Genomic DNA, 26507 nt, shown 5'->3' with positions numbered 1-26507 from the left:
GGGAGCAGTGGGAATAGCTGCCTGTAATTCAGAATTGTCATGCATCACTCAACGGTTGAATGAAAAGAACTTAAGGATAGCCATTAGCGCTGGCCGCTAGCTACTTGCTCTATCTGCTGGTGGAGTATTTGAATTCCAGATACATTCTTTCAGTCAGACCTTGGATACTGATGCAAAGGCAGAGAGATCCTTTAGACACTTTTGGACAACACGGAAACAACTTTATTGACTTATAAATTATTACTATAATTACTTGAGAATACATTCAAATTTAATTATATTCTGGCAGTATAGTAATGACTCATTATTGAATATGTTTAAAAGAAGAGGCATTAGAGACAAGTTTGGCTGTGTGTGTATTTATGTACACATTTGCAAAATAAATACAATATATTCAAGTATAAGGATACATGTGATGGTTTAGATGTTTACATTTTATCTTCTCTCTCTTTTACACCTGTGTGTCTGCTTTACATATACCATTAAGGGTTGAATGTGTATGACATCTCTGGGGGGCAAAATATAAATGAGATTGTTATGACACCATTAAGTAGCGGAGCGGTGGTATTTAACTTCTGTATATGGGATTGAAGACATTGAAGAAAAATGAAATAAAGTAAGTATGCATGAACTATGACTGCACATACATCTTCTTGCACATTGAATACTGCACATATATCACATAAATGAAAGTTCACACATTCTGAATGAATGCTATTCATTGTCCTAATTACTATTACTATCATCAGCCTTAATCAGGAAATGAGCATAATCTATTGAGGACTCTGTCTCTTAATGATCTTGTCAACATTAAGATGCCAGATGTTCATACTTAGTGGCCAGAACACATTTGAAAGAGAGAAGAGATAGTGAAGGAAGTGTGACAGTGATCAAGGACTGTACTGCCCAATGCAGCCTTTTGGATAAAACAGGACATTCAAATGCTGTAAACCACAATCAATAGAGATACTATTTAAGGGATGACAATATGGATAATAGGTAAAAACATATGAAGATGTTCCATACATATTTTAGAAATACAATACACATACATAACAAAATCTAAACGAGGAGCTCTGAATCACAATGACGCATGTGGGGGGAAATCAAATACTCTAAAAGAATATTTGACAGCATCATCTAGTTTAGAGGTGGCAGATATGCATGCCCTGCAGCACTGCTGATCACATGGGTTCAATTAAGAACAACAGTTGTATTGCTGCAAGAGCAACAGAAACGTGTAAGGGTGCATTGCAGTACCCTGGTGAGAAGAAGTCTCATCCCAGCTGTTCTTCATGTGAATTCATACTTAATCTTCAGTGAGGACGACGCACACTTATCTGTCAGCTTTTCGGAATGAAGGCAAGAAATAGACTTTGCTATTTAAAATAGATTTAGCTGGTCTTTTTTGGATTTGATCCGCTTATTTCTTTGTGTGTGAATGGTTTACATTATGCAGGCATACAGGCTGGTTATACATAAAAACAATCTGACTTGTTCTATTTTTACACTTAACTTTCTAACAGGATGATTTCATCTTGAGAGCGGATATTCACACGTATGCAAAGAGAACATCGGCATTTTTGTGCTCAGTTAATCAGGTTGAGTCCATTCCTCACTATGGGGACCGACTGTATTTAAAGGCCATGTTGTCTCTATTGCTCTTCCACCTCTCTTTAGTGGTGTCAACACAACAGATGACTATGAGAGTGAAGGATAGCTTTATGGCAACTCCATCAGACTCATTTAAGAGCCGCTCTTATTTGCTTTCTTTGTTGATGAAGACAACAGTGACATTAGACATCAGTCTGTTAATGCTGGCTTATGTTGGTTTTTTCCAGGAAAGCAAATGAAGAGTACACAACCAGTAGTTTAAGTGTTGTCAAAGACAAAACGGTAACCTATTGATTAAAAGAGGAGGCTTTAAATGAATAATTTAATTCTCAACATCTATAAGTGGCGATATATAGATTTCACTAAATTAGCTTCTGGCAGAAGAGATACAGAGATAAAGAGGAAGGGGGAGAAATACAAATGCACCGCCTTGGAGATTTCACTGAAGGTTATTACAACAATGGTAGCAATATACAAGCATTTACTGCAACAGGAGAGCAATAACTATTTTCTGCTCCTCTTGATATTTCAATCTTGCCACAAAGAAAAACAGATCTTATCTGTATTTCATGTCAAAAATGCCTCCTGAATTATTAAAAGCTAGAGGAAATTGAAATACTAATCGTGTTGGGTATCTAACATGTTACCTGTGAATAAAGCCAGTGTGATTGAATTTTCCCTCTTAAGCCTGGGTTTGCAAATAGGTGCTAGGAGCGTTAACCTGTCAAGGGGGGACTGCAGGGTGGCCGTTACATTCATGAAACCAGCCTTGGTGAGTATGGCGATATTGGCTGTAAATGCCTTTTAGCACAGTGAAGAGCGATGGCCATTAGCTGGCAGGACTCACATGCACTCACATGCATAAAGGAAGGAACAGCTACGTATACTAAGCATGGAGAAGAGTGGATTACGACTCACACAGAAGAAACATGACAAACTTTCAGGTAGATATTACACCCATATACTGTTAACATAGCAAATATCTGTTTCTGCTCTTAATATCAAATTGAGAACCTTTAAAGTGGACCTATCATGCTATATTTGAATAATATATTGTAGGGCCATACCTATATAAAACATGTCTGTGACGTTTTTTTTTCAAAATACCAAACAGATCATGCATTTTAGCCATGCCTCATTTCGCTCTATTTGCTCTATTCCAGCCCTGTTTTTGCAAGGGCTGATTCTGTGGCAAATGAGCTGCAGCTGAGCACGCCCCCCTGCCAAGGAGGGGGACGAGGCACGAGCGTCATGTTACCATGCCACGGCAACCTCTCATTCCCCTGATAGGTGGAGAGTTGCCCATATAGGTGGAGCGCCCCGTTTCTGACGTCAGAACAATTTCAAATCTGTATCAGTCTGTATCAGATCCGTTGCAGCCCCGTTTTTAGAGATTTGGGTATGGAGGAAAAGAGAGAGGGTTGTGTTTTCTGACACTTGGTGAGTTCCCTGACACACCAGGGACACATATTCATGTATAAAAGACGTACAAAAGTGCATTTTGCATGATAGGTCTCCTTTAAGCAAAGGCTTCAGTTGTTCACTGATGTTGATAAAACTGTATTTTCACCCATGCCATCTTTGATAATAGTGACTGTTTACATTATCTTATTTCACATATTTGCTGAGCTTTAGTTTAACTATAATGCTGCAAATATTTATTTATACCTCCCTATTAAGGCCTCTTATTGAAATGTTTTCCATTATACACAGATCCTTACCCCCACCCTTGGCTGCAGCAGCGTTATGTGCATCTCAGTGGAACACTAAATGACACACTTGATCCAGTATGTAACCAACAGAGTCAGGGTGGGAGGAGGAGAGAATTATTACAATTAGCTTTAAACCATAAAGCGTTGAATTTTAATGGTAATGAGGAAAACTGAGCAGTGCGGTGCAGCGGTGCGAAGGGGAGTCAGGAAAACAGGACTGTGGGGAGATACAGGGTGGGGTAGGTAGAGGGTTTATAGTGCGTGAAGGTTTGCACAAAACTTTTATTTGGGTGGAGTTGCCATTCCTTCCTCCCTGCTGACTCTTTATGCAAACTGGAGGCAACCAAGCGGAAATCTGGCTCCACACTGACAACTCATCATTTAATTCCTGACTTTTGGAGAGTGCCACACATTGTAATAATGTCTCACATACTGGGACACTATAAAAGCGCCTTAAAATGAGATTGAAGAAAACAGTATGTCTTCTCTAAACTGCTATAAACTAATGGAGTTTGACGGGCCAAATTTAAACCTTCAGATGATGGTGGAAGTAAAAAAAATACATCTTTGCCAACCCAGCATCTGAAACAACTTAAACAGAGATGTCCCAAAAGGCACATCAACTGATGAAAGATACGCCACTAATATCCTACCATCTGCTCAGCCTCTGAGTATGTCCATTAGGAAGACAAACACTGTAGCCAGATACAATAATATGCCATGAAGACAAACATTCCAGTATTTCTTTAAAGAAGAGAAACCACAGTATGCTGCCGCTGTCAAAGTTACACTTTAAAATGGACAAACTACCAAGAAAAGCCATATTTACAATGTTTTGAAATTCACCAAGCAGCCCCAGGAGAGTTCAGAGAGCATCAGCAATACCCCTTTCTCTCACAAACACAGCGGATAACACGGTACATTGACCACAGGTTCAACGAGAATTTGACCATTCATTCCACACCACTGGGTGAATGCTATATTGTTCCTGCCGGCACAATCCTCATGTGTCAAATGAAGTTTCCCACACTGCTACTGGGTTGAAACATAATTAAATATAACTAAATTCAAGTTCAAGTACTGTTTTGATCAAGAGAGAGTCATGGAAGATTTACTGCAGTGTCCTACCTTTGCTAAGCTTGTGTCTAGTTTCTGTTTGCTTAAAGGGATAGGTTGAGTGTTTTTAAATTAGGTTGTTTGAGGTATTTTTTCATAATCAGTGTATAAGTAGAGAAGATAATGGCTGGCAACCTTTCCAGTTTTAAGTAGCAGACAGGAATATTTGCATGTTAGGCAAGACATGTATAGCTGTGGGAGGGGCCAGCAGCAAGACACATACCGTATTAGCCAACCAAAATAAAATCAATTTATAAAAATCATAACCAGTTTGTGTATATCATCTACTAATACTATTTAAACATACATTATACATTGAGGATTCAAGCAAGACAATCGGAATTGCTGTCTTTATTTTGCATCTTATTAGTCTATGTTCAATTCTGTTTGTCAGTACTTTTATACTTTATTTGGTTTATTTGTCATTTTAAAGATTACTTTCTTAGTGTTACTTGCAAATTAAATTAAGGATTTTCTATATGGATAATTATAATATTCCCTTCTAGCTTAAGATGACTATTCAGAACCATTTGTACTGAGACAATTCAAGAAGCCATTATCCATTTCACAGAGTTGAAAGAGGTGCCTGTGATCATGGAAACAGCAGTGTTGGCTCTGATGTGAACAGCAACACGATGCTTAGTCCTATCCAGCACTTTGCCAGTATGTCTAATTTGACCACCTGGTGTTTGATGAGGCAAGAGATGAAAAGGAAAAGTGCGGTTACAAAAACATTGTCTGACTGAAATTGCTAACCTGCCTTAACAACAGCTGTTGTTATAAACTGAGGTTAGATAGTACAATAATAAACCACCTGTCATCCTCTCTGTCTGGCTCCCAGGCAGAACATGGAATAAGCAATGTCTCCAAAACTTCCGCACTGCCTGAGACTAAAATGTAATTCATTGCTAATGTATTTCAACTGTCTTTAGAGCAGCAGACAGCCTTGAGAGACTGCCTGTGATAATGGATTTTAAACCCTGCGTGTGGCGTGTCACTGCTCTGTATTAGCACCCACTCTGACAGGTTAAAATAACACCAACCCAAAAGAGCCAGAAAAGGAAAATAATACCACTGCCTCTGTGATCCTTGGAGTTAATCTTTGAAGTCTAGGCTTTGTCAATATTTGTGTCTGGGTATTAATCAGCCACACACAGAGGAGTGATACTGTTCGGAACCATTTTATACTTTCTAAAAGTGAGAGCTGTGGTTAAATATTTCCATAGTTATTTTGCTTTTTCTTTATTCAAGGTTGTAATTCCTGGCAGTCTTTTGACTTGGTTCAGCCACAGCAAATGGTCAGAGCTGAGAAAAAACAGTGTGTGTTTTCCATGAGTTCATGGGTGTGTGTGTAAACTGTTAATCAAATGTGTCACAATACGTCCAGCGGCTTGACGTGGTAGAATATGACACACAAAATCATTTGAATTTTGTACACACTCTCTCTCTCTCTCTCCATGTCTACTTATTTTCACCTGTGGGTCTTATAAGGATTCATCTTAGCTGCATATATTATTGACCGGTTTCATTTTAGTATGCAGCTCATAGAGGATGAAAATGCTCCTACACTTCCACTGTGAAATTACATTAAACACGGACCAATAGGGATTTCTCTGTAATTATCCGCGATTAAAATCAAATATTCCTACATTTCATTTTACAAAATTGGTTTGAAAAATAAAAAAATCTATTTATACATGTGATGAATTCCTGGTAGAATAAACTAATGCTATGCAGAATTAAAAAGGCTATCCATATTACAGGTGCTTTTGTGACACAGAGGAAGAACACCAAACAAGCAGGGTTGTTATTAGGAGTTGTCTTATTTTCAGGAAAACCATAATGAACATTCTGTCAATAAGTATGGGAGAAGGAGGCATCTACCACTATATGGAGGAAAAAACACATCTTAGTCACAAAAACAAGCCTTGAGCTACTACACATGTCAAAGGTGGCTTGGTTCTGATAAATGATGGGGAAAATGAGTCAGGCTTATTAATATGGAGCAGTAGTCATGGTAACACAGTGGGAGGTAAATTGTGGGGGATGAGTTGCAGAGGGAATGAGCACAATAAGTGGAATTGCAGGCCTATAGAAAAGGCTTAAAACGTGATAAGTGCTAGGTAAGTATTACGTTTATTCTACAGAGTCTATCAGACAGAATAAAACACTGTCAGAAGAAAAGGGGTTCCTTGAAACTGAACAGCAATAATCTCTGTCTTTCTGTGTGTGGGTAGGTACTGTACTTCACATACCTCTAAAACTCTTTATCCGATCTACTTTGCAATTAGTAGGTGTTTGGACCCAAAGCTGCGTCGAATGTGCTGCAATTAGGACACAAAACACGTTCAATAATAATACACTTTTAATAAAGAAGCTAATAGCGCTCAGCGTGGCTTCAGGGCTCTGCGGTCTGAGTCGATCATATCTTTGGCAGCATGCCTTCACAGGCCACAGCTTATTGACTTGTGCTGCTGGATAGACTGTAGTTACCTCGGTGCTGGATATGATGTTAATAATAATGAAGCAAACACTAATAACTTCACTGTAGGCAAAATAGCTCAATTAATTGCTCTACCTTATAGCTGCAGTGGTCACAGCAGGTGTTTCTGACTCACTAGCTTTAACTTTGGTGTGTGACACAAATATGTCATGACAGCAGGGATCATTTCGGCAGCTTAGCCTTAAGACAAACATACTTATTACTTATTGGTTATTTCTATCCATAGTTTAGTTTCGTAAAGAATCCTAAAGCCTAAAATAACTAGTATAAACGCTTTTTATTTTTTTATTTGACAGCTATTTTTCAATCTAACTCTTGTTGATTCCACATAAGATGTTATCCTTTTCCTTATCATTAAACCATTCCACAGAACAGGCAGAAATAGTGTTGTAGTATTGTCAACAGAAGGTGTTCTTTCGTGAGGAGAGGCATTTTTTGGTTCCAGGTAAAATACAAGGAAAAACAAGAACATAGCTTTATCCCTGTTTGTCTTCGGTTGACACGAACAACAGAAATAACCGTACATGTATAGCCCTGTCCAAGCTCTCAATGAGCCAGCAAACAATCTACTCACTGATGCCACTTTACCAGGTCCTATTGGTCCAGATGTTATGAATATAACTGCCCCACCATAATCACAGTGAAAGTTTTGGTACTTGAAGAATGTTGCCTGTACCCTGACCATACTGGAGCAGAAAGTGTCATTTTGTCCACGTCTGTGTACAGTTATTACATGGGAACACACAGCAGTGTGAGTCATTAGTGCTTCTAACCATAGTGTCCATACATACACTAAAACACCTATACAGTAACACCAAAGCATACTAATTATGGCTATAAACAGAACATTAAATATAATAGATTGCTTGCAAATAGCACACAAGTCATATTAGGATACAGCAGATGGAAGGAAAATGTAATGAGTAGCATTATCTTGGGAGAGAAACATTAAGAAGAGGTGATTATGTAAATGAATGCATTTTAGAACTTATTCAATACTCAATCATTCTTGTTGCTGCAAAGTCCTGCAAGGACTGCTGAGCAGCACATGCACTGGTCATTATTTGAACAGCTTATACATGCTGGCTCATTCTGTTAGTTTCATTGTCCATTTTAGGGCAATAGGCTATGTGTGTCAAAATGTCTTATTCTGATTCCTGAAATATGCCTAAAATCTAAGGGAAATGCTGGAGCGTAGTGATGCAACAATGAATGGGACATGACACGATTGAAGCTATGATGACCAAACAGTTTGTATGAAGCTCCTGTCTCTATCTAGACTCAAGGCTTGGATCTAGCAATACTATCATGGCTTTAGTCTGCTTTTCCACTGAAATTGGTGGTCAACACCCTCTGAGCTCAGCTAGCTAGTTAGCTTCTACAACTCAGTGCCAGTTCAGCTGACAGCAGGCTGACAGATGAAACATGTAACTACTAGGCCTTTTATCAGTTGGTCTATCACTGGAAAGCACATTTCTCTCTCTCACACACAGATACACATAACCCCTTTACTCCCGATTACAATGATATTATACTTCTAACCCATCCAATTATTAACATAGAACTTTAACACTGGCCCAGAGCTGAGTTTAATGAGCTTTAAAACAATAAATAACACTATTTAATTAGTGTGTTTAACTTGTTAGTTTAGTTTATTTGTTTATAGTGTCGTGGACAGTCCCCATTGATCAACTGTCACAAACAACAGTAAATGGGGCAGCTTTAGCCAACATTGCTAATTTCCAGCTGTTGTCCCCGGCCAGATAATGGACACCCTTAAAATCACAATACATCCACAGCATTAGCTTTAAAAAAAGGATGAAAGGCAAGTGGATACAGGCGAAAGGATAAACGAGAACAATAAAATGCAAACAACACACATTACTATACATGTCACATATAGCAGAAACGAGGGGCAACATCCATGACCACAACATGTAACACACACGTCGCCAACACAGACTAGTGTGTGGAGGTGTAGTTCTCAGTGAACCATGTTTTAAGCAAGCTGTAAATGTGCTAAATGTATGTATGTCTTTGATTTGAGTGGGTAGAGAGAAAGTTAGCGTAATCTAGAAGCAAAACCAGCATATGGCATCTGCCTTCACTTACCATGCAGCCAGATGAGTCTGTCTGTCGGTCAGTCACACACTTGAAGTTCTTCTTACAACCACCGTTGTCTTTGGAGCAGTCACGGACAGGCCCAAAAGACTCCAGTAGGTCTTCTACTGTCTCAAAGTAAGTAGACATCATGGCCTCTTCCCTGGAATGGAAAAAAAGTGTTATACATTTGTTATAGTGTGAATAAAGATACACTGGTACAAGTAATGACAAGGACAAAAAGAATGCCTGAGCAGCCGAACATCCCTCACCACCTGGAAAGCTGTCTCTCATGACCTTGCTGTTAACCTTGCTGTTTAGTGCCATTAAGAAGCTATTAATGCTTGTATATAGTGTGACAAAATCGTTGGCTGTTGGTGGCTTTACCCTTCCTCCTACTATTAATGACTATTTGTGATGTTCCCAAGCTCATGTTTTATTTAATAAAAGGTTATGAGAGTCAGCTTTAATGGCTGGATAGTAATACATAGTATACAATAACGAACATGTACAATAACAGAGCTGTTATTGAATAGCCTACAGCAGTGACCATCAACTTGAGGCCTGCGGGTTAGTGCGTTCGCCCCCCACTCTTTTACAACGTCTCGTGAGTAATGTGCAGTACCGGAGTCCAACAGAGAGGCAGCAGCTGCGGGACAGTAGACTGCGTAGCCTTCCCTGCCCTGAAGAAGAAGTGATCCTTTGTTAGAGTGAAGAGTCTATAGGTTACTTACGTAACCCCAGTCTCAGAGTAACATGAAGTGAGATGTCTCACTATGGGATGCGCCTCATCGCGGAGCAAACAGAAGCATCAATCTCATTACGCCAATCCTGATTGGCTGGTGATCTTGACGTCAACGTCAGGGGACATCACCCCTATAAGTAGCTTGCGCCACGACGCATGCGTCATTCAAAATAAGCACCTCTTCTCGCTTCACCATAGCAAGGAGGGCCGTCTGGTGAGACATCTCACTTCATGTTACTCTGAGACTGGGGTTACGTAAGTAACCTATAGTTCTCATTCATAACACTCCGTTCGATGTCTCACTATGGGATATTGTAGCTCCCGTATTGCCAGACGAGCTTATCTCGAAGATCACCGATCAACCAGAATTTAACAGGTGGAGTCCCGACTCAACAAGGTGCCCAGCACTGCTCGGGCCACGCTTGGAGCGGAGACGTCTAGCCTGTAAAAGCGGACAAAAGTGAGCGGTGAAGACCAGCTTGCCGCTGCACAGATGTCTTGGATGGAAACACCCTTGAACAAAGCCCAGGATGTAGCCAGACCACGAGTCGAGTGAGCCCGCAGACCCGAAGGTGCTTGCAGATTCTGACTCGTATAGGCCAAAGCAATCGCCTCCACGATCCAGTGGGATAGTCGTTGCTTAGTAACAGGCTTACCCTTGTGAGGTTTAGCCCAGGACACGAAGAGTTGGTCATTAAGACGAAGCTCTTTTGATCTGTCCATATATGTGTGTAAAGCCCGGACTGGACACAATAGATCCTGCTGCTGCTCCCCGGAGGAAACCAGCTGCGGAGGAAATGCCTCAATGTCAATCGGGGTACACGAACCAACCACCTTTGGTGTAAAGGCAGGGTTGGGTTTCAACAACACTCTCGTTTGCCCTGGGGCGAACTGAGTGCATGAGGGATGTACAGACAGTGCATGGATATCGCTGACCCGCTTGGCGGATGCCAGGGCCAGTAACAGCACTGTCTAGAGTGACAGATGTTTCATGTCAGCTCCTTCCAGGGGTTCAAATGGGGTCATTTTGAGCCCATTTAAAACCACTGCCAGGTCCCATAAGGGCACCAGCGACCTGGAGACAGGGAGGAGCCTGCGAGCTCCCTTCATAAAACGGCAGACCAAAGGATGTTGGCTAGCCGTCTTACCCTCAAAGCCCACATGGCATGCAGCAATAGCAGCCAGGTACACCTTGATCGTGGAGAAAGCTCTGTGTTTATCGATCAAGTCCTGTAGGAATGATAAAATCACCCCGACAGGACATTGAAAGGAGATGTGCCCTTCTTGAAGTCACCACTCCTCAAACACCCTCCACTTACAGTCGTAAAGAGACCTGGTGGAGGAAGCTCTCGCACTCTGAATAGTGTTTATCACCTTCTGAGGGAGTCCCACTGTATTCAGATTGTACCACTCACGGGTCAGGCCCATAGTGCCCCGCGCTCTGGGCGTGGGTGAAGGATCGCCCCCCCCCCGCCTGAGACAATCTGTCCCTGCGTGGTGGGGGCTGCCATGGCTGCCCGCACAACAGCTGATATATCTCCGCCAGCCCATATATTGCGGGCTCGGGTGGAAACATCAGAGTAAGTGTGTGGCGTTGCTCCTTCACTCTGGCCAGAGTTAAGGGTAACATAGCCAGGGGTGGGAACGCGTACAGAGGACCCGGAGGTCAATCGTGTACGAGTGCGTCCACGCCTAACGGTGCGTTTAAATCGTGCATTAAAGAGAGTGTGCCCGCTGGAAGTCTCTGTTCTAGGGACCTCTCACCGGGCGACCTTCGTAAATCCCATATCAGCCCGTCTGACCTGCGTCCGTGGTGACCACCTTCCGTGAAAGGACTGCACCCGTAGGCGCGTCCCGCACTGGAAAAGTCGGGTGTAGTGCCACTACGCATTTCATAATAACCAATACTCTCCGCACGCCGTGGCGTTCGGGGTTTAGTTTTATTATGAGACCCATGTTGAGCGGGTGCTTTACGAGGACATTTTCCTCCGTAATCTGACTCCGCTCGGTGGGCTTTATAGATAAAACCCTTCTTTCTAGGAGAGAGAGCACCTCTCTCTCCAGCATATGGGTTGACTCTCTCTGGGTTTGTGAAAACAGATAAATTATAACTGTTTTGAGAAGCCCATGCAGACGTTGTGAGTATCTCCTGCTGTATGCTCCTTAGAGCCAGCTGGGATGTCACTCTTACGGCTCCGGCCGGCACTGCGCATGTGCGTGATGGAGGTGCCTTTACAGCTCCAGTCTGCACTGCGCCTGCGCGTGCCGGTGGTGCCCTTAAAGCCCCAGCCGGCACTGCGCATGCGTGTGGCGGTGGCTTCACGGACCCGTCAATAATCCGTCCTTTGAGAGGTGCCGTAGCTGCTCTTAAAAGGGGGAGAATTGGCGGGCTGTCCATTACAGCTCTAGCCGGCACTGCGCATGCGCGTGACGGTAGTGCCCTTAAAGCCCCAACCGGCACTGCACATGCGTGTGGCGGTGGTGCCTTCACAGACCCGTTTATTATCCGCCTTTTGAGAGAGGCCGTAGCTGCTCTCAGAAGGGGATTTATAGTTAACGGACTGTTTATTGTCTTTCTTTTCATTTTTTTGAGCTGCACCCTTGGCCGGAGCCTGGATGCGTCAGCGGAAAATGGTTTATTCAGACAAGAAAGATGTGACATGTGTTTTATGCGGACTTGAGGATGACGTTGAGGCATCTCTCGAGGCGGCGGGGACACATTTAGAGCCGGGGAAAGAACTTCCAGCTCTGTCACGGAGGGGAGAAGGAGGGGCTGTCAGGCCGCTCGCTTCTTCTTCCTCGACTGCTGGCCGAAATTCTGGGTTGGCTGCGCCTGGGCTGCAGCCGGAACCGGAGATTTTCTAGGCCAACTCGCCCTCATCTCCTGCCTGGGCTGGGGACTCGGGGCGGGCTGCGACCTCTGCTTTCCTGGTACTTTGAACCTAGCAGAGCTCGGTTGGGCGAAGGGCCACCGTTGCAAAGGCAGCGGCTGGACCCTTCGAGGGAGACAGAGGTGGAGGGCCTCGTCTTCCTTCTTTTTCGACTCGCACTTCCTCTGCATGGAAGCGAGAGCGGAGCCGAAAATCCCCTCGGGAACGATGGGCATGTCAAGCACATCTTCCTTTTACCGGTCTGGGAGGTTGGTGAGGTTGAGCCATCTAGCTCTTTCCTGCACCACCATTATCCCCATTATCTTGCCCGTGGCCTGGACGGCGCAGCGTTGGACACGGAGACAAATGTCTGTGACCGCGGCTATCTCGTCCAGAGTGGCCGGTCCAGGATTGCTCGACATATCCTCACAGAGCTCCGCTTGGTACGCGGTTAGCATCGAGGAAACGTTCAGAGCCCTGGCGGACAATGCTGCGGCTCTGTAGGCCCGTTCCGTCATGGTAGACTGGAATCGGTCCGTTTTTGTTTGCTGGCAGCGTGGGGTTCCTGCTCGGTGACGGGCCCATCCTCGGTAGGAGGTGGGCTGCTACCAGCGGTTCCATGGGCGGTATACGGAGCAGGCCGAGCCTCTCCATACCGTCACAGTCAAGGGAGTAGGCACCCTGGATTGGGGCCTTGTTGCTAAAGGGCTGGTCTCTCCACGAGACCGACACCTCATCCAACATCTCCGGGAAGACCGGAAGGAGTTGCCTCTTCGTCCTCGTTGTTTGGGAAAAAAGTTTCCCCTCGTAACGGGACCTGGAAGTCTCCTTGGCCACTTCGGGCCATGGGATGTCTAGTCTGGCCGCAGCACGCTGACACACAGCTTGTAGGTCCATACTGAGACAGGGCGAAGCTGGTGTGCTATCGCCCGGGAGAGCAGCCATCGCTCCCGGCTTTGCAGCCTGAGCCGATGACATGAAGATGTCGTCTTCCTGCTCATCCGAGTCAGACAGGAGGAACTCAGAGGTATACTCTTCGTCCTCCATGTAGTCTAACTCCAGGACATCTTCCGCGGGTGAAACCATGGTGAGGTCCAGCCGGGAGCCCCAGCTTGGTATAGCGTGGGGCCCCGTTCCCGCGTTTCTTGCCGCCACCGGATCTCGGCCTGATATGGCGCAGGATTCCGGTTCTGCGGGTGCCGCTGTCGGTGAGCCCCAGACCGCAGTGAGGGGCTCCATCTCTGCGGCAGACGCCCCCGTGTCTTGATTGCCGGTCGGCAGATCAGTGGACATGAGGGGGTCCCGTCCCGACAGGCTAGCTTGTTGTGCTAACCTTCAGTGGAGGCTCTTCACGGTGAGGCGGGCACAATGTCCGCACGAGCCGGGGTTGTCAATGGCCTCCTGGGCGTGTTCCAGCCCGAGGCAGGACGAACAGATCTGGTGTGAGTCTGTGCCTGACACTTTCAACCCGCAACCGCAGCGCCGAGCCTCCGAATTCCTGACTCCTCTGGTGTGAGGGAGAGAGGCGTCCATCTCGTTCGCCGTGAGGCGTGGAGAGGGCCCACTCGCAACAGGTACGTCGAGAAAAAAGTGTTTACCGATCTGTCTTTAATCCGGGGAAAAAAGGACAGCGTGGATCTTTTTCTCTCAATGATATTACCTGGCATGGTAATATTCCTGTAATCCTTTTCTCCTCCGCGGAAGAGAGAAGAAAAAAGCGTCCTCGCTACCGTGATGTCGGCAGTGAGGGGAAAAAACACAAGCTAGCAACTGGTGTGTTGCTAACTTGAAGTCAAAACCTTACCTTAACTCCAGAGGAAGAACGGCGAGGTTGACTATAATACTAACTGGTGTGTTAATATCGTACTCTTCTGCGAGGCAGAATAGGGTAGCCGGCTAACGCCCGTCGACCGAAATTAGCTTTGGTTCAGTCTGTGGACTGTTAAGTTAGCCCGGCTACTATTAGAGATGTGCTCTGAAGCGAGAATAGGTGTTTGAATGACGCATGCGTCGTGGCGTAAGCTACTTATAGGGGGTGATTTCCCCTGACGTTGACGTCAAGATTACCAGCCAATCAGGATTGGCGTAATGAGATTGATGCTTCTGTTTGCTCCGCGATGAGGCGCATCCCATAGTGAGACATCGAACGGAGTGTTATGAATGAGAACTGCTTTATGCGCTCCACTGTCCACAGCAGTAGCCCCGCTGCGAGGCTCCGGCGACTTCGCAGTATATGCACCCCCCCAACAGAGTCCAACAGAGAGGCAGCAGCTGCGGGACAGTAGCCTGCATACTGCATAGCCTTCCCTGCCCTGAAGAAGAAGTGATCCTGCGTTAGCGTGAAAAGTCGGCTAAGCTTTATGCGCTCCACAGTACCTGAGCGTGCTCCACTAGCGCAGTGGAGCACGCTCAGGTACTTCAAAATTCTGGGCTATATATAAAAATCGCTGGCCCGCGAAAGTGTCTATTGGATAAATGATGGCCCTCGTACACATGTAGTTGGTGATCCCTGGCCTACAGGAATGCTTTATTTTTTCCTCCGACATAGTTTTGTGACTGGCAATACAAAGGTAAACCGTTCTAAACCTAATCCAGTAGTAGTTTCAAACTGAGTGTGTTGTGCTATAACAGGCGTTAAGCCTTTTTAAATGAGCTGTTTTAAAACTTTCACCCAAATGATGAATGCAGGGGTTTGTGCTGGTTCATGGAGGGTCATGTGTGAGACTAATTGGTGCATTGGCAGTAATTGGACATGTTTGTCACGGCAGTTTGATGGAGAGCCTAGGGAATCACCACTCTGCATCAATACACTCTCAGGACCCGTCCAAGGACAATGCATTCAGGCCCGCCCTTACTGGCAATGTAAAGGGGACAGCAGAATAAGAACAAAGGAAAACAAATAAATGCACACACACTTAAACATGGACACAGGGAACAATAAGTACATTTTCCTCAATCTCATACTCATCATTTATTTTATTTATGTATTTATTTCGCTTTTTGACATAATAGGATAGCATTTGACGTAGGTTTTTCATTTGTGGAACTCCATAGAAGGATACTTTATCCTGTATTTTATAAGATCTGAGTTTATTTATTCAAATGCCATTTATTGTTCATGTATACAGAACTTAGCGTGTGTGTGTGTCAGAGACTCTTCATTTGGACATAAATCACTCTCACAGGAGAGTACCATTTCCAATAGCCATGTCTTTGTGCTTTCTTCTGAGAAATGTCAGCTTGACCATGCTGTATAGCTCAGCTGCTGTGTTCCCTTGAGCATGCTGAGCCATGCCCATACACTGAGCTCTGCATGCCCGCTGTCAGCGAGAACCAAGGGGTAAGCAACCTCTGTGTTTCTCTTTTCAAAGAAACAAAAGCACTGTCTGATGCAATGGGGCCGCAGAGACCGCAGTGTGTTGTGATAGTGACTCGACTCTACAAACAGCAACAACATCTTGAATGATGGGAGGACAGATGCCCTGCTGAGCGCTGGCTTTTTTTTGTATTGTCACTGTCACTGTTCTTCTAAGTCTTTTCCTCTGTTTACCTGGGTTGCTTATGAGGCAATGGCGGGGCCTCCTAACCCAATCATTTCATTTCAAACCTTTATTTATACAGATAAAATCCCATTGAGATCATTGATCTCTTTTCCAAGGGAGACCTGGGGGGTATACTGCGAAGCAGGATTTTCGCTTAGCCGGCTAAATTCAGGGAAAACTCCGGCTTTCCGGTCATCCGAAGCTGGTTCTCTTTTTAGCAGGCTAGATCTCCATGGTAATATATGTTAAGCAGCTAACCTGGTCGGGACCAGGTTAGGTTGCAGGCTAAGAGCTCAACTCAGTGAAAGCACCGCCTGCTGACCAATCAGAGCTCAGTGTGCGGAGTTTAAAGCGATCAAGTCATATTACAGGAGAAAGGAAATACAGAAAAACTTCCGTCGCAGGAAAGACGGCCGGCAAAAATCACCGACTGTGTGAACGTGAACATGAATAGAATATCACCTCCATCTTCAGAGCAATCTGACTATTATAACATTAGCGTTAAGAAAGCTTACTTAAATATCGGCCACAACATAAGTAACCGGATCAGAGTACATTAAGTACAGTCCGCGGCATATCACTTCATAATGTATCATATATCTCCTTATCTGAGTCAGCTGAGCCGTATCTGGCCGTGCAACACTCACAGTGTCACATACTGTATGCAGAAGTATTATTTTAAGCAACACATAAGTTGACGAAACACTCGAGACAAATGTAATTGAAGTCAGATCGTGTTTTAGCAGTGATATCATAAACCTGTTAATGTACGCATTCAAACACTTGTTCTGTTACCAGCTGTATTCACCTTGCAGGTGCAGCTATGTGGCTTTTATCCTGGATAAAGTGTTTAAGTCATGGATGTTTAAAGTTTAACTTCTTCATTTTTGACTAGTATTAAAGTTCACTTTTCATTCAGGAAGTATGACGCTGCGCTGTCAGTACGCTTCTCCATGTTTGTGATTGGTCGAATGCTCCAAATACCACCCCTTTCATGTGAACGCGCACCTAACTAGATAGGAAACGGCTGGCTTGAGCGATCCACTTGATAACCAGCGTCGTAGTACAGTTTAGCGAGAGCGCGTATGTTTTGGATTAGGCCAACCGGCTAACTCAAACATATCCAGGTTAGGTTGAACCAGGTTCGTAGTATAGGCCCCTGCTCAAGTAGTTCCACATGAAACATAACAACATAAATAGAACAACAAAAGGACATCATGCAGCATCATTTACAAAATTATCCACATAAACAGGTACCAATAGCTTCCGATTGAGTAGCATCCAACCGAGCTTTAAAAACATTTAGTGGCACCAGATTGTTCAGTTTCCATTTAATTTGCAGACTATTCCAAGACAGTGGAGCTGCACAGTCCTAGCAGTTGGCACATTTAATAAAAGCACAGCATTCGATCTCAGGCAGTAGCCACTTACAATTCTCCGTGAGATCAGGGAGCAGATATAAGATGGAAGTTTCCCTAACATGGTTTTGTATATAAAAATGTACCAGTGACTGAGCCTCCGTACAGTTAGTGAAAGCAAACCAGCCCTTGCATACAGGGTACAGTGATGGGTTAATGCTTTACAGTTTGTCACAAATCTCAGTGCACTGTTATACGCAGCATCTAACTTGCTCAGGCAATTGGCAGGTGCATTCATATAGACCAGATCCCCATAGTCCAGCACAGGTAAAAAGGTCACAGTGACTAGCCTTTTCCTGGCCTCAAGCGAGAAACGACTTGTTTCTGAAAAAGAACCCTAGCCTAATCCTCAGTTTTTTTAGCAGGTTATTGACATGAAGTTTAAAAGAGAGACAATCATCAAGTCAGATACCAAGGTATTTGTAACAGGCAACAACTTCAAGTTTTGTTCCTTGCGTAGTTACAATATCTAAAACAGGCTCTGGTGTCTTTTTTGCTTTTGAAAAGAGCATTACATTTAAAATAAGCTTTAATTCAGAGAACTGAGTCTGAATAGTGTTACAAACAGCCTGTAATTTAACAACAGCCTCCTTAATGGTGGGACCTGCACAATACGTATCATCCGCATAAAAATGTAAAGTAGTTTCATCCACATTATCACCTACGCTGTTAATATATATGGAGAATAAAAGTGGTCCTAAAACAGAATCTTGTGGTACACCATTAGAAATGTTTAACCACTCAGAAGACAGTCCATCAAAATGAATACATTGGGACCTTTCAGAGAGGTAGTTCACAAACCACCCCACTGCAAGGCTGGATATGCCAATACTGAGTAGCCTCTGCTTTAAGATGCAATGATCAACGGTGTCAAACGCTTTGGAAAGGTCAATAAACAGAGCTGCACAACTCTGCTTATTATCTAAAATACTAGTAATGTCATTCACCACTTTCATTGTGGCAGTGATGGTGCTGTGTTTCTTTCTGAAGCCTGACTGATGATTAGACAGGATGTCATGTGTACATAAAAACTCCTTTACCTGTTCACTCACTAGGCGTTCAAGAACCTTAGCCAGAACTGACAGTTTAGAGATTGGCCTATAGTTATTTAAAATAGTTGCCTCCCCTCCTTTTAGCAAAGGCAGGACATAAGCAGACTTCCATACTTTTGGAATTGTATTTGTGCTGAGGGAGAGGTTAAAAAGAGAACTAAGAGGTGGAGCAATACAATCTGCAGCTATCTTTAAAAAGAAAGGTTCTAAGTTCTAAGCCGGTTTCCTAGGATCTAGCTTAGGCTGCGGCCACACGAGAACGAATTTGGTCGTTTGCGTTACTGTTTAGTGTCATATAGACCGTTCGTCCACACGAGGACCGAATACGGCACTAAACGACTGAGGAAACGATAACGGGTCCCAAGGTGGATAGAAAGGTATACGCAACTCTCTGGGGGGTCAAACGGCTCCGTGTGTACGCCCTATCCGAACATTTTCAGATCACTGATAGTGATTGCGCAATAGCCCCGCCTCTCCCCACCTCTTCTGCTCACCTCCGCTTACCCCGCGCCATTGCTGAAGTGTTTCGCCACCAACAACAACAACAATGGCGGATCGCAGAGTTGCTATCGTGCTCCGGACGCTATTGACCATGCTACAGTTGTTTGTGCAACATCTACAGCAATAATGATGAGGCAATAGCCCCGCCTCTCCCCACCTCTGCTGCTCACCCCCGCGTCAAAGTAAACTGCACCCTGAATTCAGATTATTTATCTTTCTCTCGCGAGTGAAGTCTAATCTGACAGGACGGAGACACGCAGCTCTGCTCACCTGCAGCTCCTCCCGCTGCAGCAAAACACACACTTCAAGTCAGATCATCACCCTTAGCTATTTTAGTTACCTCTCAAACTACCTAAACTAGTTATAAATATGTTTATTTTTACAGTCGGCCGGGTCACTCATTACTGGATCAGCTGCTGCATGAGACAGACACTGACGCTGTCTGAAGAGAGGGAGGAAAAAGAGAGGCTCCGTGTATTTTATTATTATAATATATAGAGTCGTTATTCATTTGTTTTAAAGCTCAATAAATAACAAAGAAGACCTTTGACCGGCACTTTTATAATTTTGTCCGGAAGATTTAAACTTTAATACACGTTGACTGGCGAAAAACTCTGCCCGGTTCCCTCGGCCCCCACCGCGGAGAATAAACAGAAGGGCAACCATGACAACCATGCTTCTTCGCTGCTTTTGTGGAGGAAGTTACAGCGCCACGTACAGGCTCCTGCATATGTACTGCAGCTTCTCCAGCGGTTGGAGCTAAACGGAGCGGTCTCGTGTGGGCAGACACTATCCGGATAACTATTGCGTGTGGACGGAAGCTTGTTTGCGATTGCGTTTGCGTTAATCCTATGCGTTTAGCCGTTTTCGTCCTCGTGTGGCCGCAGCCTTAGATAAGGCTTCATGAACAACATTGACAGTAAAAGGAGTAAAACTGAAAGGTTTTTCCAGACCACGTTGTTCAGAGTCACAGACTGTAGTGTTCACAGAAGCAGAGTTAGTCACAGAATCAAACATAGAACCGCAGGACACAAAATGCTCATTAAAGCAATTTAGCATAGTGGCCCTGTCCGATATAGAGCCAGATGCTGTGGTAAGGCACGGAGGTAGCTCATTACGGATCTCACCGGTTGATATCGATTGTATTGCTTTCCAACATTTCCTAGGATTATTTAGGTTTTCTGTGGTAACTGACAAATAGTACTTCGACTTTGCACTTTTGACATTTGAAGTGAAGCTATTCCTTAGCTGCCTAAAACGCAGCCACTCTATCTCTGAGCCTGATTTCCTAGCCTTTGCCCAGGCCTTGTTTCTCTCATGAAGGAGACTAGACAGCTCAGCAGAAAACCAAGGATTGTCTCGTCCCTTTACTCTAAATGTACGCAGGGGTGCATGTCTATCAATGATCTCCATAAAACCAAGATAAAAATAAGACCATGCGGTTTCCACATCAGCACACAGATCGATTTTACCCCAATCAAAATCAAACAGATCATGCACAAAACCCTGCTCCACAAAATGTTTTATGTCTCTCTTGATGATAATGCGAGGTTTAACCTTTTGGACCTTAGTGTCCCTAAATGTGGCTACAACTGTGGAAATTGATGTAAGATATTGTACAGAAGAAGTGAGGCAGCATATTTTTGGTATATTCATTTTAATGTCACCCATATATAGGAGGTGTATTGCATCATGCTATCCCTAATATATGTGTGGGTTTATACATTCCTGTGTGTTAATAGTTGAAGGAACAAAAAGTACATTTTTCCTCTTAAATATAGAGAGGTTTTTTATAGATTCCTGAAACAATGTTCCCTTTTTCTTAAAAGTAGATTAGCGCAATAGTCTTTCTCTTTGACTTTTACCCGTTTATCAAAAGGGTGTTTTTAGGCTGTTTTTGAAGAGGGAAGATGCAGAATTACTTGTGAGTTCTGTTTTGAGTGAAAAGATTACCCCTTTGAGTGTTTTTCTTGGTTAAACCATTGATAGGCTTTGCAAATTGCGAGGGACATTTTCCCCAGATATAATGATGTGCATCCTGCAGGCCTTCCCAACACCTGTGGCTTTCATAGAGGGAAAACATATGGACTATTGTGTGATAAGCTACATAATAAGAATGTGTTTTGCTTCAAACTAAAAACTGTTTGATACTCTGCTGGCCCGCGCTGATTCCCTGTGAGACAGCGTTTTTTGGTATCTCCCAAATGAAACTCCACCCCTTCCTGTTTCTGTTAGTATTGAGAAGCTGTGCATCTTTTTGTTCTGCCTCTCTTCTCGCGCGGCCCAGACCGGAGGGTCGGGGCGGCACGTGAATAAGGGCAGGAGTGGGCCTACTCTTTTACATTACGGATATGCTATGATATGGCTTTATATGGTATGGCAATGTATTATATTGTATTGCATTATTACCTTTTATGATTAAAACAGATTTTTGTTTAACCCTCGTCCTGGTTGTTTTGAGTGTTTATTCTTTTAAAGCAAGCTCATAGGAACGGCGCGGAGAAGTGCTACCTACTCCTTCAAATGGCAACCCCGACGTCTTGACGTCATGACGTGGAGACGTGAGGACGTGGAGACGTGAGGACGTGCCGACGTGGTGACGTCATGAGTGTTGTTTTTTTTCAGGAAGCACTGGCAGCCAGCGGACGGAGGGAGATGCCTGGAATAATATTTGACAACTATGGATCCAACTGAAAGGTAAAACGGACGCCTGTTTCTATCGAAGGTCTGTAATTGGCTCAAGCTACATTTTAGAGTTGTCAAAGATATTTCCAGGTGTCATTTACGGTAAAGAGTGCAATGCATATTTTAGCATAGGTAGGTAACAAACGGACTACTAAGATTGATAAAGCAACGGTTAGGAACCTCGGGGATTTTTCAGAATCCTGCGACTGACTCGTTAGCTGCACGTGAAGCGACGAGTAATGTAAGACGAAGGTGCAAGGCCCTGTGGGTTTTTCCAGAAATCAATACGGCAATTCCGTCGGTGGGAGTCCAGTGGGTTTCCTAAAAAAGATACCCATCCAGGACGAAACTGAATAATGCTTCTTCAGCCTCATAGGAAGCTGCAGTGTATTATATGTCATAAATCCAAGGGAGAGATACGCACATTTCAAAAAGCCATTTTGAAACGAACGGAATCTCGTTCTCTTGTTCTGTGGGGTTATTAATCTAAAAAAGCTCGATAGACTGTACGGGGAATCATTTTCTGTGAATAATTACTAATAGATAAGGGAGAAAAGTCAGATAAATAAATGCGAAGTCAGGCTGTAAAGATACCGTGGGTTCGAGAAAGCCCCCTTTTTCTTCACAGCTTTCCTCTGAAAAAGGAGGGAATAACATTGAAGATTAATAGATCAATGTGTCGTAGATATTTAAATAAATAAGAAATATTGCATTGTGAATTTCGTGGTATTTGTCATTTACTGAGAAGTTTACTTATATTTCAGAGGCATTTATTGCATACAGTAACGTTGAGGGAAAGTAATAATAGGTTTTGCTGAGTATATGAAGTACATGCAGGTTAAAGTTTGATTCAAATTGAACATAATAGTGGATTATTCCACCTAGAGTTTTTGTAATATCATTAGTAGACATTAATTGTGTTTGTAAGTTTACGAAGAAAGAGTTGAAAGTAAACGGGAGATTGATATAAGTTTGTCAGTCAGAAGGAATCTGTTAAATGGTTACGCATGACAGAGGTGTTGCACAAACACACAGAGGTGATTGATGAGGGGAAACTTGGGCCGGCAGCTGCAGGGCACAGGGAGGAAAGAGAAAGAGAAGTAGATGTGTTGAAGAGTTCAGAGAGAGTAAAACTTGATTCTAAATAATGTCATATTGTTTTGTGAGTAAACATGAAATAAAAATATATTTACTAGATATAACAACAACATGCTTAACTAGGTTGACAGAAAACTGCTATTAACCAGTTTCAGCAGCTACTGTCCTATCTGTGTTCTAAAGAGAACATACGTTGCATTTACAATTCATATTAAGGAAGTTCACAATTGATACCATTAAAGACCGTTTTGGATGAATAGGGCGTGTCTGTCAAACACTCGTGCTCAGATGGAATAAAGTGTTGAGATGTTCTCAAGAGTGGGAGTTTTCAAAACGCTTTTTAGTTTGTATTGAGACAATTAACTGATAAGGACAGAAAACTGTTCCGTGATGATTTCTTCAGGTTTTAGCTTTAGTAATGGAGATTACATTTTGTGAGGAAACCTTTCCACCAATAATAAGTGTTCACAGATATATGTTCATTAACTGTGATCAGATTACTTGTTTTTCAATTATAGCGCTAAATACAGTTAGTTTTGTATTTTGTTACAGATCTAACCTGCTTGTAACACAACTTAGACAAACAGTTAAAGAATGGAATAAGAAAGTGGTTAAAGGGGTTTCCCTGTTTGGCTCATTTGATTTAGAACTGAAGTAAGGAAGAATAGTGTTTTATGAGAACTGTCATTCCTCATGGTTTCTAAAGATAAATCATCAGTTTGACTAGAATTTTAGAAGCAGGACTTCAACTAGACAAAAGAGATTTTACAATGTGGTTGTACTGCTTTTAATGGAGTAAAGAATCTGGGTAGACTACTGCCATTGATTTGTTTTATCATTCACATGTTTCAGCATTCCTGACCATATAGACACTCAGCCGTTTTATTTTGTAACCCTTTGGGGGAGAGATTTAAATTGAGTTTATCTCCAGTTGCTGATTTATTGTGATTACAGCGGCACTGGAAAGTTGTGCGCCACCTTTGGGTTGTACTCTGAATCAGTGTGTTGGTGAAGAGTTGCTCACTACAGAAACAGAAGAACTGTGCAAAGAACGCATCTCTGAGGATTGTTTGACATTTTGCGTGTACCTCGTTGCCAAGGCAACAGTGGTGTGAAGAGGAACAGCAGTTTTGGGGGATTCCTGCTGTGCAGAGGACAACGTGTGTCTGCTGATTGTAGCACATTGATCCAGAGGTGCCTTCCCCCTCAGGACATCCCAGTGCAAAACAAGAGTTTCATTGATCCTATTGACTACAGCTGCAGAGGACAACGCATCACTGACTGTTCACATTAAGAAAATATCTTGAGACAGGCTGGTCTCAGACTGTTCAGACTCTGAAGAAATTATGCGATGATTTGACAGCATAACTGTGCAAGAGTTTTCCAGAGGGTGGTGTAGAACAATAGGGTTAGTGTTTGAGAAGGGAGGCTGATTATTTAAATGATGGTCTGGAATATTGAAAAGATTCAAGTTTAATATCCTTGTTTGGCAAACAAGACATCTGATTATTAGGTCACACATAATAATCTAGACAAATAAACTAACTATGAGTAAAGGGATGAATGGATTTCATATCCTAGGGAGGGTTAGTTATGTTGCGAATACTTCGCAGGGTATTTGCTAATGTATTTTGAAGAACAAATAACAAGGACACAAGTCCAATTTTGTTTTGTTTTTAGATTAAATTGTCCGTTACCAAAACTGTTCACCTTATGTCTAGATTTGGACTTTGATGGTAAGGGAGTATTTAGGCTTATTTTTATACATATGACATTTTAAAATATGTTGGCTATTCACTAGATAGACATTGGTTAATAACTTTTCTGAAGATTGAATATTTGTTCCATTTCTACATATTCCTATTTAAAAAGTAATTTTAGAGTAAAGAAGGCTGATGCTGAAATGGGAAATAATGTGGGGCCTTCAATCACCCATTGTAAGGGTGCATATTATTGACGACCAATAGGGAGGAGGGGTCACTCGACCCACCCTGCAGTGGGTTTTAAAATCTTACTTGCAGCTTCACAGGAAGCACACGGCACCAGATTATGAGTTTAGAGGACTAGCGGCACCACCTCCTAATGGACATTCATTTAGTTAGTAATTAACTGACATTTAGAGATGTTAAAAAGTAAAAACATACCTACGGATAATTCCTAAGTTCAGCTACAAACCATTGATGAAATTACTTCTGTTTTTAGGTCCTTGATAAAGGAAGGAGTGATTGTTACATGTTCGGACACCCAGGTTTCCACGCACGGTTAAATACGTTAACATTGTTTTTTAGGTATACCAGAATTGAAGATACATGGGTATAGTGACCGATGAATAGCTACACAGGTCGTAGTAGAGGTTTGACTCAAGATAATAATTGTGTGCACAAGTTTCTGAAATAGATCTATTGGACATTTTGATGTGGATTATATGTGGATGAACTGCAGTGGTGTACAATGGGGAAGTGACATTTTTTGGCTAGACACTGTTCAGGGAATGTGGGAAACAGCTGTTCCAATGAGGGGTTGGAGATATCTTGAACATTGTAGTTGTAATTGTGAATTAATAAATGATGGCGCTCCATATATACAGATTTTTATAGACAACGGATACTGGCCTATGCTGAAGCATCAAAGTCTCTGCAGAGCACGACACATGGCCAAAAAGACTGAGACCAACTGACCTTTGACCCTGACCAACAGGGTAACTTGGGAAGGCAATGTCAATGACTGACTCTGAGGTGAACCTGACCAAACTTGACTTTACAACCTGACAGTGTGAGTGAGTGTATGTCTGCATCTGATCAGTGCAACTGCATGATTTAAAACAATGACTAATCAAGCATGTTTTTGGACTAACACATTATGTATGGGGCTCTGTGTGAAATGAGAGGTTTCCTAACATTCCACAAAAGGGGAAACCGCACATGTGACCCGTTTCTAATCTACTTGACATTTCACTCCCACAGGAGGTGGCAGTTTGCAGAATGTGAAACTCAAACTAAAACATGAAGATTATGTTTCTTTTAGGACTGAAAGATGGAGAGAAACACTTAATTTCACTGAAGTGTTTACTGTGGAAATGATGGATGTACATTTGGGAAAAATGTGTGGTATTTTCTTATAATCCATTATTACCTGAAGGTTTTCTTCCCATACAGGATTTTGTTTACACATGAGTTAATGTGTAAAAAAGGGGGAGTGTAAACTTCACAATGTACATTTTTCATTTAGGGACTGAAAGGAACCTACTGCCCCAACTCGATTGTTCAATCTGACCATTGAGTGACAGTTTTAGAATTGACCTGCTCCATATCTCAATCAATCAATCAATCAATGTTTATTTATATAGCCCAATATCACAAATGTTACATTTGTCTCAGTGGTCTTCACAGTGTGTTCAGAATATCAGTATGACAATACGACACCCTCTGTCCTTAGACCCTCACATCGTACAAGGAAAAACTTCCAGAGAAGCAGGAATAAGATAATAATATCTGGGGATAAGATACTGTTTGATGAATGTTGACATGTCTCTAATATTGATTGAGTTATAG

General features: G+C 42.9%; 1 protein-coding gene across 1 annotated transcript in view; it reads right to left on the bottom strand.

Moving 5' to 3' along the window:
• LOC117455880 (astrotactin-2-like) overlaps positions 1 to 26507 on the bottom strand; it is a 337211-nt gene that overhangs the window by 106815 nt on the left and 203889 nt on the right. Inside the window, exon 11 of the mRNA XM_034095512.1 lies at positions 9058 to 9208. Within this exon, the coding sequence (XP_033951403.1) occupies positions 9058 to 9208 (151 nt within the window). The remainder of the gene's footprint in view (positions 1 to 9057; positions 9209 to 26507) is intronic.

The sequence above is a fragment of the Pseudochaenichthys georgianus genome, chromosome 12 (genome assembly GCF_902827115.2).
Source record: "Pseudochaenichthys georgianus chromosome 12, fPseGeo1.2, whole genome shotgun sequence".
Classification (NCBI taxonomy): domain Eukaryota; kingdom Metazoa; phylum Chordata; class Actinopteri; order Perciformes; family Channichthyidae; genus Pseudochaenichthys; species Pseudochaenichthys georgianus.
This window is presented reverse-complemented; position numbering and strand designations above follow the sequence as displayed.